Source organism: Rhyacophila brunnea, unplaced genomic scaffold, assembly GCF_057557595.1.
Source record: "Rhyacophila brunnea isolate RB1 unplaced genomic scaffold, BYU_Rbru_1.0 scaffold_9, whole genome shotgun sequence".
NCBI classification, from domain to species: Eukaryota; Metazoa; Arthropoda; class Insecta; order Trichoptera; family Rhyacophilidae; genus Rhyacophila; species Rhyacophila brunnea.
In genome coordinates this window covers 25,157,173-25,178,480 of record NW_028233361.1, presented here as the reverse complement: position 1 = coordinate 25,178,480, position 21,308 = coordinate 25,157,173, and the positions used below count along the sequence as shown (strand labels likewise).

Here is a 21,308-nt window from a genome sequence, read left to right as displayed (position 1 = left end):
TGGAATATTTTGGTGCGGCCATCTAGACACCATGATAACTAGATAATAATTGTTATCTTACTGCCAATTAAGATCAATGAAAAGTGTGATGAAATATTATACATTTGTTACGATTTTAAAAACTAATGCACCGACATAAGACATAATTCAAAGTAGCTACCGATATTAGAAAGTAGAAAGAAAACATATTGTCCTGTTATTATAATTTATACCTACTGATTCATGATGATGTGCTTTTACTTTCGATTGTTCACGAATTTCATTCATTTTTACCGTCGCCAAGGTGGCAAATAGTTGTTCTGGAATCCAGATGGCATCATCATATCAGTGTTTTCAAGATAGCGGTGCCAAATAGTCCTGGAATTTTCACAGTATGCTCTATTTTGAATGAAAGTATATTAGCACAATACTACCAACAATAAATGAATTGCTATTATAATAATACTAATTTTGTTCGCAATATATAATTAAGTTTCTTATTTTAATTATGTACATTGTAGTAAATAATATATAAAATTTTATTATAAACTAGACATAGCTCATTTGAATTAATTCTGTCCTATATATAGGCATTGTTCTTGTGGAAACTTTCCAGCATTTGCCTCTTAGTTTTCGCTCTCGACACACTTTCGCGCCAAACAATCCTGGCCGAGGACAAAAGGCGTACGCTACCGTCCTGTATGTAGGTCGGCACAGACGAGTCGAGTGTTTGAGGTACTTTAATTTGCTTTGCCAGTCACGCTTTTGCTTGCTTTGGGGAGAAGTGCTGAAGAAAGGGGGAGGAAAGCACACGGAGACTCAGAAATACCTGGCAGTATATTGAATAAAATATAAAAATATAATGATATTATACGTACCTACTTAGTATAATAGTGGAAAATAATAAAAATATCAATTGGACTATTGTCACCAAAAAAAAAAATGGTTTCAATACTTTTTTCATGTACAGTTGTGAATTAAAAAAAAATTTATCAATTAATTTCATATTATAATATTATGCGTGAAACGCATGAAAAAACAACTTTTGCAGATGTAATGATGCGAAATTTTAGTATTATATATTCTCCATGTAGACACCAATTAAAATATCGCATTGAGATGTGTGTGGAAGTGCATTAAATTACGTGTGTTTTGTGAATACCAACAAAATCTCAACAACATAATATTCAATGTTTTGCAGTCGGATGAGTTTAGATGTGCCGGGTTGCGCTTTGACGTTAGTGCAGCAAGTGATACGTTAATTTGACAGAATTATTACAAATTGCCAACAAAAATGCTCAATTTTTGAACACGTATAACTAGTTTCGTTTAAATCAAAAGAAAAATATCAATCGTATGTAAAATTAAGCACACTATTTTCTAAAATTACATTTAAATGATATAATAAATCTCAAAAACATGTTACTATAAGATAAAATAGTAGAAGTCGGTTTACAGGAACCCAGGCGGAAACCGCACCAATTTTTATGGCCAATTTTGTCAAATTTCATGAATTCAATAATGAAAATCTTACCTGACCTAACCTAAAAAATAGTCCAGTATATCGGCTATTTTCAAAATTTTTTCGCTGCTGGCTTCTTGTAAACCGACAAGAACCGATAAAAGCCTGATCTTAAACATTTTTTTAAAAGTAAATTTACCTATTAATTAAAAAAAAATGTTTATTTTTAATAGTTTTGGGTATCTACGTACGTATTGATTAATGTAAATTACTTTTAAATGTAAATAAAGTGCTATTCTTATGTATATGTTTCGAAATTCTATCACTAGATGCCGCTAGTTATCGAGTCAATCGATATAATAATTGAAAATACATAATTTTGAAAAACACTTTCTGAGAGAGTATATTATAACCAATAGAAAAAATCTTTTTTTGAAAAAAATAAGTCACCCCGACGGGGAATCGAATCCCGTATCTCCCGGGCTTACGCCCCATCCGTCGCATTTAACCAATATGCTATGGCGTGACATAATAATTGCGACAAATTTTAACTATTGGTCAATTTTAATACCTACTCATCAGCGATCTTCCAAATCATGTATTTCTTCTAGTTCTGTAGTTCTTCTAAATTATTTATTTTCAATAATTAGAATGATACATTCTTAAAATCTTGTGAATTATTCGTTGAATAAAAGAAATAGTTAATTATACAATATAATAATGTTCAATAATAATTAAATTATCTTTTTATCATGTGATATTATTAGCTTATTTTTTAATATTATTATATTTTATTTTGCGAGATAATATCAATGACACATAATATATAGATTCTGTAGTATACGTTTAAGTGTGAAATACTATTTTCTCTCCGAGTTAAATATACCAGTTAAATATTGCCACTCTGTAGAAAGAAAGCATTTTATTGTACACCTATAGACATACATAAGGTATATACATTGGCACCGGAAGATATGGCCAGTAGATGTAGAGAGAAAAAGGTTGGGAAATCCAACGACGGGTTTCCATTGGGATGAGGCTTGAAGAATGAGACGCAAGATTAGCAAATCCAGGCTATGTGAAGAGATAAAGGGTCTGTGGACGGTTGCAGGGGGTAGAATTCGCGAGTTGGGGGGGTGCTAGGGTGTATGCAGATAATCTAGGAGATAACTAACCGTGAAGTGACGTCATGCATCGATGCGAGATCATGATTCGGCTGCCTGCTTGATAAGGAGTGTTTTTTTCGTAACGTAAAGAGATGCAGGTATTATGTTTAGGTAGTACGTTTCTGTTTTAATATATAGTGGAAACCTATTAATAATAACCTATAAATTGCGGGATAATTAATCCCTTGATAAAACCCCCTCCTCAGACATATAACAAACCGAGGAAAATTAAAAGACAAGAAAAATTGCTAGATTAAATTAATAAGTACCAAATTAGAAAATTTTGGATTAGACATTTATGAAATATTTCTACTGATGAATTTTTGTTATTTTGTAATTTTCTGATGACGATTTCAATATTTTATCAATATTTTTCTATTTGTCTCTCTATCTCCAAAATTTCCATATTAGATGTTAGAATCATTTTTAAGTTGGACTTGTCGTTATTTTTCGTTGTCAAATAATTTTTATATTGTCAAATTAATTTAAAAACATTTATTTTATTAAATATTTTATTGTAAGATAGTATTTGTTGTGTCAATGTTATTTGGGGGAGGGTAATTACCATGAGATTTTTGAAAAAAAAAAGACTGACAGTCTGGAGTTTTTTCCAGATGGTAATTGTCATAGAACCCAATAGTTTTTCAATAGTTAGTTTTCACGCTCTTGTACTTGGTAATAATTAATTATTAATATAGCTATTTTTTATTCTAGATTTATGAATGTATAAACATTTCATTGAAAATTACTAAACTTATGCTAAATGAATAGACATTCTTAATTATTAATCTTGTTATACAGTCGTTAAAAAATGATTTCTTAACGGCCCACGTGCTCGTCGTAGGTCAAAATTGAGTTTTTATTGTATTTTCAAACCATGATCCTGGACACTCCTTAAACGTTGTTGATAATCTATTTATATAATTTTGAAGCCTTATTATCTTTTATAGTTATTTTAAACATTTGATGACTGCATAAAGTATTTTTGTTACATAAAATAGTATTCTTTTAAACCTCTCGCTCTAATGTTTTAGAATAAAGTCATATTTCGGTACATAACTGTGCAGTGGTGTTAAGATTTTTTACATTTATTAATTTTTAAACGCATTTATGAAACCATTAGTATAATTTATTACGAGATAATTTTTGTAAAATATTCACGATAAAAAATTATATTGATAATCTCTGTGATCCCAAATTTGACAAGAATTATGCATTTTATTATTCAAAAAATCGGCAAGATTAACACATTTGAAGATGATTCTAAAGATACTTATTATAAGCTATGTCTTTTACCATTTAAGTGTGATAAACATTTTATGAATAATGATTGCTTTATAATAATTATTGACCTAAGAATAAGGTAGTGTTTTTTTTTAAATACGCCATTTCTTTTGTCATTCCCTAGTGGTTAAGCTACAACATACGGCTACAATATACAACTACAATATATTAATAAAAACTCAATTTTGACCTTCGACGAGCATGTCCTCCCTTAAATAAAAACCTTATATTATGTAAGTACCTATCTTATTATGACGTTTTAGAATGAATTGATTTTATTTATTACAGGATATTTTATTATATATACCTATATTTTATTTAATATTTGAAAACTCTTTCTTTTATTTAACCGGAAAAGAATATAAAGTTGTTGTCATTTAGGATTGATCAAGTATTCGATTCCAAACGATTCGGGTCGAGTAACCCGTTTTTCTTACAGAAAATAATGAAGAGAAAAACAAATAATTGCTCACCTCGATTTTGATTTATACGGCAGTAGTCCGTAGCCCAATTTTGGGTCAAGAATGATTCAATTTTCGAGAAACCCGGAAAGTTTTGTTTACCGACCGCGCATGTGAGTGTATAGGTGGATAAACGGCACAAAGCCATTTTACACTCGTTAATTTCTAATCTGATTCGAGACAAATAATGCCCGGCCGACCCAATTCGCACAACTTTTAATACGGTACCCTCATCAATTGAATGGAAGCCTGGGTATGACACGCCAAATAAATGCAAATATATTTGGTATAGCATCCACGTGCCCGGACTCGGAGGGAATATGTGACATTTTTGCTGTCGAACATAAGGAACAAAATGGTGAACGTTTAGATAAAACAATCATCATCATTCTTCACTATGCCATCATTTATGTGGCAAAAAACAGCATACAAAATCTCAACATTAAATAGGAAAATTTGGTACTGTTCGGTTATACGGAATACAGCGGAAAACGCATTTTGAAAATAGCCGATAAACTGGATTATTTGTTAGTTTGGGTTAGTTTAGGTTAGGTTAGGTTGGGTTAAGTTAGGTTAGGTTAGGTTAGCTTAGATTTGGTTAGGTTAGCCTAACAAATAATCCAGTTTATCGGCTATTTTCAAAATGCGTTTTCCGCTGTATTCCGTATAACTGAACAGTACCGAAAATTTTCTAGATTATGACGTGATGGACATCTTGCGAATACTACGTTTTGTAAACTAATACACATTATGATGTCAAGAATTAGTATCATATTACGGAGTGAAGGCATGCTGCTCGTTATAAAACCTATGAAGTTATCGGAAATATCAAACAGTGTAGGTACGTGAAGAGAGATGTATGCAATCATATCATAATAACAATCTAGTGATGCGGTTTTACCTTGATGACATTTGGTGGTTAGACCGCGATTTACTTCATTTGGTACTCGGCTGTACACAGCGTTAGCAGAATTGAACAATAATATTATAAATTATATTGCAATAATATGTAATATTCTAATAAAGAAAGATTTTATTTTATAAACACTTTAATCGCTATTTGTTTTCAAAAGATCTGCTTATGGTATCGGGAAAACTAATATTGTATGCGTAGACTATTTTACGAGGAATATTTAATTTTTGTATGGTTCATTAAAATTCAGTTAAAAAAACTTGTCTGTATCCATAGAGATGCATTTACATATATGCAAATATCGTATCTATGTTCAGTTTGCACTCACCCACGCCTTTGCGATTTACACGCTCATTGACTGCATACTGCCAATAGATCGACCAATAAATGGCTCCGATTGATTTAAAAAATGTCCAAAATTATGTAAGTACACCTTAAACCTATGCAAAATTATCTAAACGCCTTTTTTGTATGTCATATAATGTTAATTAAATGGTTCATTTCGCATTAATATTTACAGCACTCTTGATACGTCTTAGTTTTTTTCAGTAAACTTTTCCATCCCAGACGATCTAGTACTAAGTATCGCTTTCCAATTATTTTGGCTAATCATTTTCAAAACGTTAGATTGTACAAGTGTTCTTATATTCTCATAAACATTACATAGCATACTCTGCTGGTTGCAGGATCCGATAGAGCGAAGCTGTTTGCCAGGGTTCGTCCACACACGAGCCCGATTGGTAACGCCGACTTGATATCAATTAAGGCTAACTTTGAGGTATTTGAAAATTTTGCTGCATCATATGGAGGGCAGAATAATTCTGATTCCTCCTTAGATTTATCATTTTCAACTTACTCTTGACTCTTCTGTTTCAGAATAGTTTCAGTACACGGGTACAGAGAACACCAGAACAGGTACAGAACACCAGAAACATGATTGTTTAACCACAATAAATAAATATTAATAAAAAAGGGAAACAATGCCTACATATAAAATTAATGTGTCTTAAATAAGAACAAATCACTCTTGTAATGCCACTTACTCCTTCTTTAGCAACGGCCAAAATAATACTCGTATATTTATGAAGATAATATAATATATTGTAATATATATATATATATATAAACCTTACATCCCTTATGACTAACCGTCGGTTTCATTCTGTTTCCGCAGTGGTTTTCGTATACGTCGTCCTTCAGGTTCTCGTGAAATATATATGAGGTTATATATTTCCTAGATAATGTTTAATAAATCATATTATAAATATTATATATAATAAAATGACATAGTAAAATGGAAATTAATAAAGTATCCCATCGGATATTTTAAAATAGGAATTATATAATAACGTCACTGATAATAGATAATTTATCACATTTCTCAATCACTGTACTTACGTTATTTTTTTATAATAATGTATAATATAGATTTTAATAATAAATACCCAAAAAATGTATTAACGTTGAACACGTCGGCAAAAACGATGGACTAGATAATAAATGAATTAGTCATGGACCGAGATGTAGAATTAAATTAAATTTACACTATAATTTTGTAAATGAAATTCTACTACGTAAATGTTTATTCACTTAGTTTATTAAATAACTATATTTTTATCCAACGAATATCGTACAAGGTTTAAAAATGTAACATTCTTTTATTGAATATACATAATTTGAAAACACTTTATGAGAAATATATAACCACTAGAAAAAATATTTTTGAAAAAAATACGACGCACACCCAGCCTAACCTGATCCTCCTGGAATTCGCGCCCATGCGGTCTGGCCACTAAGTTATACGTGTTTTATCCTACATGTCCGTAGTGTTTTACATTATATTATAATATGTTCAATAAAAGAATGTTACATTCTTTAGTCTCATGAATTATTTGTTGAATAAAAAAAATAGTATATTAAATTATTAACAGGTGCAAGTACGATTATAACACAAATTTGGAGAGATCTTGACAACGATTAGTAATTGAGGTAATATGAATACTTTGCTTAAAGTGCTTTAAAGAGTATTGTAGAACTATTAGTTAAATTCTTAACAATTAGATAGAACATACTATATAGTTTAGTGGACATGGACGCGAATCCCATGGGGCGTAGGTTAAAATGCTGCTGGATGTCAAAAAGATTTTTTTTAGTGGTTTCTCGGAAGTGTTTTCAAATTATGTAAATTTATCAAATGTTATATTTTGATACACATACTTGATAAAGCCTACTATGTGAATGATATTTTTTTATATGCGGTGAATACCAAATCATAAAAATACATTTAATAAAAATAGTATAATATTTATTGTGACAGATATAATATTATTTTTTCACAACCGGGAGTTTCATAAAAATAGAAGTAACTGGATCTAGAAATACTATCTGCAATCTATCAAGTGAAAACCTTCTGTATTCTGAGTGGTAACATAACACATGCAATATTTACGATTCCAAAACAACGTATCAATTACTTAAAAAGCTCATAAAGCGGTATATGTTAGCACCCGGATAATATTCGCTCTTTTTTACTCCAGTGAATCGACGAAAAAAATTGATAGAAAATACTTGAAAATGTAAAGAAATGTCTTTTAGCTAAATTTAGTGTTATTGAATACCGCCTACGCATTGACATAATATTATTTTCCACGGCCTAAGAGCCTTCTTAGGGACGTAGGGTGTAGAGGGGGCGGGCCGAGCTGTCATTTTGCGGCTAAGATGGCTTTCAGTACTATCTTAGGAACATAAATATAAGTGATTTATAGGAATAATCTAATACACTAAAATGCAAGTGGTAGAAAGTACACCATTTGTATCAACCATGAGTTATGGATACAAATATCATGAAAATATTTTTTTCGTTTAGTTTAAATATTTGTATACATATCCATATAATATTATATATCTATTCTTCTTATTGTGCCACCCCTAGCGGAGGTCGGCCACCATCAAGGCGATCTCATCTTTGTCGTCTGCTACCCGGAACAATTTGATGGATCTGCACTCGTACCAATCACGGAGGTTCTTAAGCCACGAAATGCGGCGCCGTCCTCTGCTACGCTTCCCATTGATATTTCCTTGAATGACGAGTTGGGGAATGCTGTATTTTTGTCCTCTCATAATGTGACCGAGGTATTGTAGTTTCCTGGTTTTGATACTACGTAGAACTTCTCGGTCCTTCCCCATTCGATTGAGAACTTCAACATTTGTCACCCGGTCAGTCCGCACTTAGTATGGCCGAGGCATGCTTGGGTTCTCTTCAATAATATTTTACATTGTATTTTGGTTGAGTGGTCACACCGTTCGCAAAATTGACGCTTGCACCGTTGTTATACCACCTTATGTGGACTTCGACATTGGAACCTGTACTAGGGTAGCGTTTTACATAATATATAATACATTTACTACAGTCAGAGATTTTATGTACTCAATAAGTACCTCATTGTTGTTGATATTTTTAATGCAATAATTTCCATGCAATTTAAAAAAAGACTTAATCATATTTCTGGCAATATTATAGAAATAAAAAATGGTTAGATTATCTTTCGTTATCTAATTTATATCTCGATAAATATATCTATATCTCGGTATATTTATTGGAACTCCGAATATAAATATTTTTTTTTATTATTTCGTTTATAAAACATTGTTATATTTCAATAATAAAATAATAATGCATAAAATAAAGTAAAAAAACACTCAACTTTTTATGATGACAACCAGTCAATTTAAAAAATATATGAAATATTTTATAATATAATAATATTCTATATATATAATATAAAATACGAGTATGCTAAATAATTCAGCACATCCCTACACATTTGCTTTGCGGAAAATATGCCCAAAGCGTTGTGATTTTCGACATTTCTTTGTGGTTCACAAACTCATGATTCTAATTGTATTGCAATAAAAAAAGGAGATAATAATATATACTAGGTAAGTTATTATTATTATATGGATAAAAATGATTTCACTGTTGTTTATTTACGCTCAGGTTCAGAAGAAAAAGCTGAGAATAATTATAGTACCCAATACTACATAATTGTAATATTTTTTTCTAACTGATCTGTTTTATTGTTTTATTTTATTTTTATGAGTTTTTATGTTGTCATTCTCATTAATAATAATGTAACTGATAGTATAGGGATTAACGGATGCAGCTGTCACGTAACATATTACCATCCCCTTACGATGCTAATAATTTCCATCCGGACTAGGCATTGCAATACCGGTTTCAAAAATCCAATATACCGGTATTTTCGGTATTAAGAAAGCATACACATTTATGTTTTTCCAAATTAAAATTAATGTTTTTTGACATTAGTTACTACTATATTGTATATTAAATTTAATGTATAAGTTTTATTCTGTCAAAATGCAAATATACTGACTGAATCTAACAAAGGTTAAATAATATTAAAACAAAATCCCTCAAATATACTGATAGACTAATAATTGTCGCGATGAATCAACATATTTCGAAAAAGATTATTTGCTTATATTTCCAATTATTTTATAACTATTGATCCAACTTTGATAGTATATTTAACAAACGTTGAATTTCAGAGAGATTATTCTGTACCCAGACTTACTGTATTCGTAAAATATTATGATCTCAAAGATACTTTAGATTGCTATAAATTAGTGTTTTAAATAGATTTTATTAGTCATATTTATTGATAGATACTTATTTTTTCTATAATATGTTTAGACGAATATCGGTACTAATACCGGTATTCAATAAGAAATACCAAAATACTGGTATTAATATATTCATTCGGTATTGCAATCCCTAGTACGGACCATACGATATCGACAATATTACAGTAGGTAAAAGGGAAATACTTATTTTGGCAACATAAATAAGTCATAATGCTTGTGTTATTTATAAAATGATCAAAAAGGCATCAAAATAATTTATTATTATACGAGTATTTATACACATTCTCACAGCTTATAGGTCATAATAATATCTTGATCTCATACGATATTTTCATATATCTTTCTCACAATAAATTGAGTAGGTGGTCTCTTTGTCGCATAATATATTTTTAGATCTATATCTTTTTTCGCAATGCGACGCTATATATATAATGTGTATTTATAATTCATGAAAGGTAAATAGAATCTGACTGATATCTATAAATTATATGTATTTACTGGATAATGATATCGATTTTGAAAATGATAACGTTTTATTTACTCGTAGATATAATATGGATACCCACAATGGCCGCGCGGCTTAAGCGTTGGCCTTTGGCGTCGTGGGTCCCAGGTTCGAATCCTGGGTCTGGCAAGTACACATATTGTTTTTCAATTTGTGTATGAGCCAGAGTATGGACCTAATAGGTTGAGCAAATGGCTGACATATATTTCTCGTAAAATTCAAAATATGTTAATACAAACCTTCACTCTGTGGAGGCTAATATGATCCTATTAGGATCGGACATGGTCGAAGAAGAAAGAAGAAGATGTAATATTGATGATTATTATCAAAACAATAATATTATGAATATTACGACAAAGTGGATATTAAGTGAAATATTTGGAATTTAATGGGCTGGGTAACCTAATGTAACATTGCAGTAACGGAAGTAAGTATTAAGGCCATGCATTAGTTGAGGCACGGTCTAAAAAGATCGTTGCTAGGCGATGTGCGGATTGCGGGTCGCGGGTGAAAATGACGCCTGTCAAACGAAATATTATTTCTCATATAAATCCAACATACGTCCATTTTATGTTCTGTTTATTATTCTATTAGTATCAATCATAAGATATTCATTGACATGTTTGCTTTTTAAAGTAAATGGGTAAAGTTTTTAGTCATCTTTACACGATTTTAGAATTAATTGGCCCGTCGCCATCACGCAGCAAAGTGACATGCGTCCGACTCCACGTTCTCTCAATGAATGCGAAGCAAGTACAAATTTTCGTCGCGCGTACAGTTGAACATTATTTGGCGTTTCACTGATGCGTCACCTTAAATTACAGTTTTGCGAATGAATGAAGATGTTATATGATAGTATATCATATTGTCTTCAATCTATTTTATCTAATTGAATTTAATCTCTTCGAGTTTGTGAGAGCTGTTTACAAATAAATAAATAAATTCATAAAATAAGTTTTTTATAGAAAGATTCATCAATACGTAGATTATGTTGCCATCGTAATAATGTATCGGTAAGACGGTAAGAAGATTGTTGTGAACAGATTCATTAGTATATTTGTGATTAAAATTACCCAAAGCAAAGCTGAGTCAATTTTATTTTTCTTTGTAATTCGCGTCGTTTAAAGGACGAGATGAAAGCGGCCATGCAGCGGCCGCACAACCGCTATTGGCCCCTTTTATACCTGATAGGGAAAGGTTTCCCAAACTTTTTTTGCAATGGAACACTTTGCAAGCCCGGAAATTTTAACGGAACACTTAGTTTATTTTATAGATTATTTATTAGCGCAGCTAACCGTTCCGCCAATTTTGGCAACTGTCGTTCAGCTGACAAGACTTGTCAGCCGGTCAGTTAAAAACAATATAGGTACCCCATCTTTTTCATGCGCACGGTGTGAGAAAATATGGTCCTTCGTCTGTACTTAGATCATGGCCCCCACATCCTGAAGCGGGCCCCCAGGCTAGGATCTTTGGCGGGCCCCCTACTTATCGCTAAGGTAAAAGGCAATGTGAAGATCTACAGTTGCATATTCCAAATGGTGTTCGAGGTAAAATTAAGGGTATTTTTAGCGATTTTTTGTATTTTTAATACACCCACTTTTATGTTGATCGCACAATTTTTTGTGCAATTGACATTTTTTACTATTAGTGCATGTTTGTGATGTGTGTTTATCTTACTTGGCTGGTCGATCTCTCACGCCGGGCCCCCAGGCTAGAGGCCTTTCAGCCCACCCCTTGTGGGAGCCATGACCTATCTAGATACCTGACGTCATAAACATCAATGGAGATTGATCATCACTCACCTTTCAATATGAAGTAGATTCTTTAATTATGTTAGTTTTACTTATTTTACTTCTACTTAGTAGAAGATCTTTAAATGTGTTTCCCGTAATCCAGTGTATAAAACCTTTCCAAATAGTCGTGGAACACCTATTCTGGTTTGGCGGAACACTGGTATTCCGCGGAACATAGTTTAGGAAACCCTGTGATAGGGAATCAGTTGTCCACCAACCTTCCGACCGCATAAGCATAGATCTCCAATTTAGAATGTAATTTCCCCGAGCTTGGTTTTGGGACTAGGAAGCGTGTTGTAATCTCCTTTCAATAAGTTGAAATAAGGTTCAAATCAATTTAATAATCGTGTATACCCACTATATAACTGGGCTTAGTCGAATGTGTAAAATAGTATCAAAACAAAATGTGTTTGTTTAGATCTGACCGTAAATGGTGTAGATATTATCAATTACCTACTAGGTATTTCACGTCGTGGAAACAAAATCATGACGATTTTTCTGCCGTTCACCATAAAATATCGTTAGTCCTAGTGTAACAGTATCTATTTGAAATATTTAGATGAATAATTAGATAAAATCTTTACCACTGGTAGATTCATAAGCATTTAAAAAAAACTTGTAATTCTAAACACTGTTATATTTAATAAAATTAACTACCTTACAATATTTTATTTTATATTATCCACTTGGACTAGATTTGAATGGTTGAGATAGTTTACAGGTAATTAATTGAGTGACACAGTGAATTTATCGTTTTTGATTCTGATATAGAAATATAACATGGATGTTTGTTTTTTATTCGCATAGTATATTCCGTAAACATGTCCGTATACTATATGCATATAGTCATATAGTCAGGCATATGCATTGAAATTAAATAAAGGCCATAAACAAGAGTATGGAGAAAGGTCTTTCAAAGTTGATTGATCCCAACAAAAAAAAAGTATTGTTTTAATTTTCAGCTTTGGCATCGCGCCGTGTCTCTCCATACAAAAGCGCAGTTTTTTATTACATTTCCCCGTCGAACTCGATTCGATTTGATTCGATTAAAACGCCAAGTCGATTTGGGGACGCTGCTCGAATACGTTTAATACTGCGTACAATGTTTTCCATCATCCGCAACGGGGGTGGTCGACAAATGATTTAAGAGCAAACATTGTTTCCTATACATATACTATGATTATATAATTTTAAACTTTTGTGAAAGGAAAGTCAGTGGGAAGTGAGCTTCATTATTATTCGTATGGGTCTACACAATATAGATAGTCTAGACATATAATGCATTCCTTTAAACATGTATATTAAAAGCGAGGTTTTGCATACTATGCATAATGATCTAGGAAAATATCTTGATATCATGGAGAGATATTTTAATTTAAACAAGTTTTAAACCGAAAATTTATAATTTTAAATTTCTTGAGAAAACATACAAATAAGACAAAAACTTCACTACTTTTACATCTTTTCTTTATCTGGGTGAATGTTCTATCTCTTGAACTACTAACCTGACTATAATTCATTCATATTATGAAATCTCATAAATACGCTCTCCGAGGTATTACAAATGTTTGACTCCTACTTGGCTTATCTTTTCCAAGAATTTAATATATGTAATTAGTATGTTATTTAGGTATTTCAAATAATATACTATTTTTTTAAGTGCATACATTTTTATGTCGAACAATCCTTAGAAGGAAAGCAACAATGATATTCGTGTTCGCAAAGTGACAAGCTTTGTTTTAACTATAAGTTTCACTAGTTTTATAAATATAAATGTACTTAGTACTACATAAATTGTGTAATATTTTAATTAAAATTGTGTAACATTTCCACCAAAATTGTCAGTTAACACAATAAAAGAAATTCTTATTAGATAAAATATATTTACCGTAATCTCCTTCGTGTATACGGTATAAGTATATCGTAAAAGGTATACGAGATCTGAAATTTTAGCTTGAACAAAAGGTAAAGCGAAGCACAAAAACGACACACACCGGGGAAAAAACTAGAACAAACAATCACTCAAATGGCCTGGCAATTAACAAAGTGAAAATGTTGCAACTATAGTCCTGTTTTCCTCCGGCTTCTAATTTAACCTCGTACAAAAAATTGGAGATGTGGTAACATATATAATAAAAACGATTTTATATGAATTCAAAACCTACTTATGATAAAAAAATGTATGATTTTGAGTTATGTAACAATAGGTAAATTATTAACAATTAAATTATAAAATATTATTACTATCGACTGAAGGTACTTGATGGAATTTGAATTTAAATTCTAATGGATTCAAGCTCTGTACTATTCCATTTCGGTAAGTAGTTTTTTTGCGATCCAGGTTTAGCCTTTCGGCATCTTCAAGCGCCATGTACACTCACCAAAGGCAAACACACACTGACAACTATCTCTCTCCACTCTAGCTTATATAACAAAGTAATACAATAAAGTAGGCAAAAACTCCATTACCTACCTATCAAGTCAAAGGTTACAATAAACTATTCATAATTTTTTTATTGTAAACGACTTAAATGGAATAGTACAGATCTTGAATCCATTAGAATTTAAATTAGATAAGTTATACCTAGTTATAATTCTGCATACATAATGTTCTTGGTTAGTAGCTAAGCTACTTCACAAAATATGAATTCTGTTACTTGTTTACATGGTGGAAACATTAACGATATTAACTCTACAATTTCAGAGATTAATAATTATTCATGTTGATAACAGTGACATAACTGAAATCGCTCTTACATTTTATGTGTATCCACTATATTGGCTACCACCAGGAAAAGTTTGGTGGAGTGGTACTCGTACTAATCAGGTTTAAGAGATATTTAAGGCATCTTGAACGGGTACAAAACATGGTAGATGGATAAAAAAAAGCGTATGGTACTTTTGAAATGCACAAAACCATATTGAGAGCCGTGTATATTATCCATCATATTACCCCCTTCAGATTTCACATAAATCAAAAACAAGTCACTTGATTACAAAATGTAGAATCAAATCGACATTTCATTAAAATCAACCACTTGCTGGGAAAAAATTGTGTTGTACTTTTGATCAACTAATATTGAAAGCTAGGTTTTTTTTATGGCAGATAAATTTAGCTTTTGTCTTCAGGGGTTTAATCATTTTCTGTATATTTATTTATTCATAATAGTAGGTTGTTGCGAAAAACGATAGAATTTTTGTCACTTCAATGTGTGAAATTTTAAAAGCCTTTTCAATTTCTCTAAGATATAATAAAAATGTGCAATTCTCAACTCTATTAGCCTTCATTTCAATTTAATAAAAACAAAATAGGTACCTACAAAAAAACATCATTAGAAAATATAACCGATATTTGCCATAATATGCATAATAAAAATATACACGCTCGGATTTCACGACCAGTTTCACTTTTTTGGAGTTATTTTTGTATTTAGTTTGAGCTTTCGTTGGTTCCGAAAAAAATCGTATTTACCCAATTTAAGGTAATTTACCCCTATTACCCAATCTCTAGACTACATGTTATTGGAATCGGATTAAAGAAGAGTAAATACGACATTACTGGAAACTCTTTTATTGGAAAACTTTTTAAATTGACCTTTCACAACAGACAGAATGTCTAGTTTATTATTGATAGTCTTGTCGAGTGGATTACTGAAAGAAAATTGTTCCGCGTATTATGTGGTAGAGGGTTTAGTCACTACGTATCCACTTCTGAGGAAACTTATCTTTAACCGGACACGTTTCAATTTATTTTCCCAATTATTTGTAAGCCCGCAGTCTCTATTGGAAAAATATCAGAAAAGAGCTTAACTCATATAAGATGTGTATAGTACGGCGCGGAAATCGCCTCTTGAATGATTGCCTTTCAATACGGACCATGAAAACATTAAAAAACCAATCCTACTACTTTGGCAGTTTTTTTATTCGTTTATAAAGCGAGTATAAAAAACGCAAAAAACATACTCAAATCACATATATCTTTACGGCTGTAGATTAGTGTTATAAAGTGATCCAGCAATGCAAATATATGAACTGTAAAACTACACAGTATTACGTGATTATTCTTCTTGATTTTTGTCGACTAAATAGATTTAACGTCGTCCCTCTTAACAAAGTCATCTGATACGTCTGACATGCAATTGGAGACACGTCTTGTGAAATAATATTTTTATTGTAAATAGTTCCGTAATGTACAATATTTTTTTAACCAATCAAATTCTAAAGTAAATCCATAAACAAAATACCTTATCAATAGTTAAATAATATTACGATATAGTGAGATATAAACACTAGAAGATTTCCGTTTTTATTTCTTCAATATTTTATTTACTTTAGATTATAAAATTTGATAAATAAACATATCAATATATATATCTATCAGTGGTGTGCGGTTGATAGATGCTGTAGATGCGGTGCACTTTTAAAGTATTTTATGATATTCATATAAAATATCTAAGTATAAGATAAAAAAAACTAATTTAGAAAAAAAAACCTTGGAAATAAGAAGATTAACATATTAAATAAAAAAATATATATTACACATCTTGTACTGATCAGTGCGTTGGTTAATTTGTTGGCATTGATTAGACATGCATAAAACCTATCGTGATGACGCAACCATCGTAAATAATAATATTTTCCAAAAAATATGCACAAATTTCTAATATTTTGATATTCAGTTTAAATGAGGATTTATTTAAAATATGTAATTAATAAATTGATAATATATAAAACCACTTTATAAAGATGAGCATCCCCGATCTCCAAATTCATCACACGCTTCTGATAGTATGTAGATAAATATAAAAGTACTTAATAATATACACATAGGCATCTATCTTTCGAAAGAATAATGTAATATGCGTATATTCATATTTTCAAATTTGTGTGTTTCAATCGTGTATGAAACAAATAATGATTATTAACAACCGTTCCCCATTTTTGTTACAATATTAAATTAATATTAGGTAATTCAACACAATATCTACTAAATATAAATATTTCGCAATGTTTCGTTAAAAAAAAGTAGTGTTTTATAATGTGTAATAACTCGTAATTGAGATCACACGTGCCTTCATATTATTTTCAAGAGATTTTAATTTGAAATTTATAGACAATTAAAACTGAATAATTATACGTAAGATACAGATTATAATAACGATAGAAAGTTGGAAACTCCCTACACTTTTCAGTATAATTTATGGTGTACCTCTATATCTTCACGAGAAATTCAATTATGGCATTCATTTATATTTTGGCGTTTTATTACTAAGGTACTAAGAACGCTATTTGTATAATCAATTTTATCAATTATTATAGAAAGAAATGTAAGCTTTTACCTGAATATAAAAAATGCATGATATATGAAGTATTTTTACAACGTTTTTATTAGCTCGTATTCTTATTTGTCCGCTGGTTCTTTGTCCGGTACAAATCCTTACAAAAACTTCCTGACTACAACTTTTAGAATATATCAGAACACGATGCCAATGCATTTTTTTAATACTTTTAGCCATCTTTAAGTAGTATTGAATTTATTTTCAGTTAAGTTGAAAAGTTATTTCGACACCATTATTGGTTGCTAGGGTCTGGGGTCCTAGCAACTAAATTATTTATATATACGTGCGTTACTATGGACATCAATATGACATGTGAAGTACATTTTTTTTGATTATTTAAGCTAGTCAAGTCAAGTTTATATGGTTCAACAGAAAATTTAAAAACGTTCTATATAAAAAGTTCTTTTTATCTTGTAATTATTATCGATTGAATTGAATTGATTTTACTGAAAAAATGCGTAAGATTGAAAACATTGTCATGTTAATAAATTTATGAATAGGTTCACTGTATACTCAAATCAATAAATCAGTAAATTAGTTTTGGATTGCCTTCTAATTATACGTTTTAAATAACAAAACACTATTCGAGCTCTCGAATTTCTATGTTATTTGGTTCATGTTAACCATGGCGCACATCACATTGTTTTGTAGTGGATGTGTTAACGATTTATGTCGTTTCCCTATTAAAGTGATATTTATTCAGTGTACATTTTGTATTACTAGAAAAAAATCCAGGTAGAAGTGCCACCTATCAACATTATTTCCCACGCGTTATACAATACTATTTAACTAACAATAATATTAAAACCAAGTCAATATAGAGTGACTATATGCATAGCTAAATAGCACGTTTATTTAAATACGAATATCGACTGGTAGGTATCTATTTTGATTAACTCGTATATTTTACGTGAGTACCTAAGCATGTGAGTGAGATAGGTAGGTACATATATATGACTAAGCGATTAAGTGAAGTGAGTGTGAGAGGGATGCAACGTGGTTGTTCTATTTGAATGATCGCGCAACAAAAACGCAAACTATTTCGCATGAAAATGTACGCACATTAGAGAGAGAGGGACAGTTTGTGTGTTACAATATATAGACAATGAGAAATATTATTATATGTATTGTAATAGTTTTTGTTAAAATTAATGTGTTTCAATAGTTTAGGTAGGTATATTATTATTTCAATATGTAATCAGTTCATAATTATAGTGCAAAAATATAGTTTACAACGCGTCGGTATTCTTATTAATAAAATTAAGTGTTTAATATTAGGTACATAGTACAAATACATATATATAACTAATAGTTTGTCTAATTGTGGTATTCTTTTTTTATTTCAGATACTCGGTAAAGATTTCGCGCGCTAGCCGTCGCGCGGCCATTTGCAAGAGTCGGGTATGACGCTAAGATGGCGGCCGGCCTTGGACGCGAAATGGCGCCAATCTTCCGACGCGAAATGGCGGCTAATCGCTTGGTTAGTGCTCCCGGTGCTGCTCGCGCTCGCTGTAATCGCCGCGGCCGCCGCGCCCGCGTGCCGGATATCCGAATATCCGTGCCGTAACAACCGGTGTGTGCGGCTGGACCGGTATTGCGATGGAAACGATGACTGTGGAGATAACAGCGACGAGCCGAGATACTGCACAGGTAATTTATCTTATTCATTTGCATACTACTATACCTACACTGATGCATAATACCTACAACTTAATTGAGTTTAAATTTCATGCAGGTTGTTAATATTCAATACTTACACCACTAAAACTAAGTGATTATAAGTTGGATTAAGATCGCAAATAATGACGATGAAAAACTTATAAACTTTCTTAACGAGAAATTTAATTAAGGTATTCTAAATGTTTCGCGTTTTCTTGTTAATTGAAATACTAATAACGCAATTCATATATTATAATTAATACGTATATCATCATCATCAGCTTGAATATATCCACTGCTGGATGAAGGCCTCTTCAAGCTACTTCCACTTCTCTCGGTCCTGTGCATTGCGCTGCCACGTACTTCCGCAGAACTTTATCATTTCATCGATCCAGCGGTCTCTAGGTCTACCTTGCAGACGTTTTCTATTTCTTGGATACCACTGGATGACTAGATTTGTCCAACTATTGTCTCTTATTTGAGCTATGTGTCCAGCTCATCTCCATTTAAGGCTTTTAATAAACTCTATTACATCGCAAACCCTTGTCTGCTTCCTTATCCACTCATTCCTCTTCTTGTCCTTTTGCGTTATGCCCAGCATACATCTCTCTATACCACGTTGTGCTACTCTAAGTTTCTGGATCTCTCTTTTACTTAGGGTCCATGTTTCACACGTATATGTGATCAAAGGAAGCACACACTGGTTGAAGACTTTGCGCTTTAGGCACAGTGGAAGGTCACTTTTGAAGACATTATTCAGGCGGCCAAAAGCACTACAGCCTAGCTTTACTCGTATATAAGTATATCAATTACTTGTAAACTTATTACTAATTAATGCCTACTAATAATTATTGATGTAACAATAATGAGATAGTAATTACATAAACTATACTAAAATAATTTAAACAACATTGTGATAAATTTTACTAAATTATCATAATATATTTACGAGTAAAAAAGCAAGACTATAACTTCACTATATTATTATTCTAATATAGCATAAATAAGATACACATATTAGGGTGTAAACAATGTGGTGTATTTTGTATTGAATATGGTACCGCCTGATGATGCGTATGAATGCTTTATCGTCTCTGCTTCTTCCTCGGGAACATTTCAATTAACAACACGGATTTGCAAAGAAAGCGGTGTATTTTATTTCCAATAAAATATTGATGTACAAGTTACAGCGCAATAAAAACATTATAGTTGTGACAGGATCGCGTGAATCAAACGTCCGGGAAGGTCTGCGGAATTATATTTTTTACAAGTTCGTTTTTGCTGGTGCAGATGCACTAATATAAAAATAAAATAGCGCGTATTCATCCAGCCAATCACAAACGAGTTGAGTCATGCGACAGACCCGCGCTGTCCTTAACGTAATACGGACCAGAAACAAATTTTAATATTATTATTAATAATGAATAATTACATTTTTTTTAACTTCAAATCGAAACTGCTCATATTTCTATGAGATTGTCTGATAATGATTTCGGCCTTTTTAGGGGTCTATAAAATTTAATCCTTGGGATTACACCTCTTGGCTTTTTATAATTTAATATTACAAAATCAGTGACAACCCTCGGTTTACAGATATTTTATATTGTTAGTTAAAAAAAATGCGAGTATCTATGTATTTAATACAATAAATCACGTAGGTATTATAGACAAATTTATTTATGTATTTTAATTGCAAGTATTGAATAAATAACGCTAAGAACACTCAACGTGTAAATAATATGAAAATATTATAAATATGCATATTACCTGCGCCACCGTAACGGAGAAAAAGAAAAGTACCTATCTGAAATTCCCAAACGGCCTGAAAACTACTCATCTTGGGCCAAATACCAGAAAAAATGTGTCGCGCCTAAAAATATTCATTTGTCATTAGTATTTTGTAATACGTTTTTATTTTATAGTACCCGTTACTTAGACAATGTTACATGTTATATTGATAGATAGTGCGCAACTAATAGTAAAATCACAGTATGTATCTGTACCAGTATCGTGTACTATGACTGTCTAAGTACGAACTATTTTTATAACGTTTTTCTTAGCTCGTATTCTTATTTGTCCGGT

At 31.4% G+C, this 21,308-nt stretch overlaps 1 protein-coding gene across 1 annotated transcript in view; it reads left to right on the top strand.

Annotated features, from left to right (window-relative positions):
• The first annotated feature begins 18,970 nt into the window (after positions 1–18,970).
• Positions 18,971–21,308, top strand: part of LOC147063427 (uncharacterized) — a 100,899-nt gene continuing 98,561 nt past the window's right edge. The window contains exon 1 of the mRNA XM_085959411.1: positions 18,971–19,217. Within this exon, the coding sequence (XP_085815537.1) occupies positions 18,971–19,217 (247 nt within the window). The remainder of the gene's footprint in view (positions 19,218–21,308) is intronic.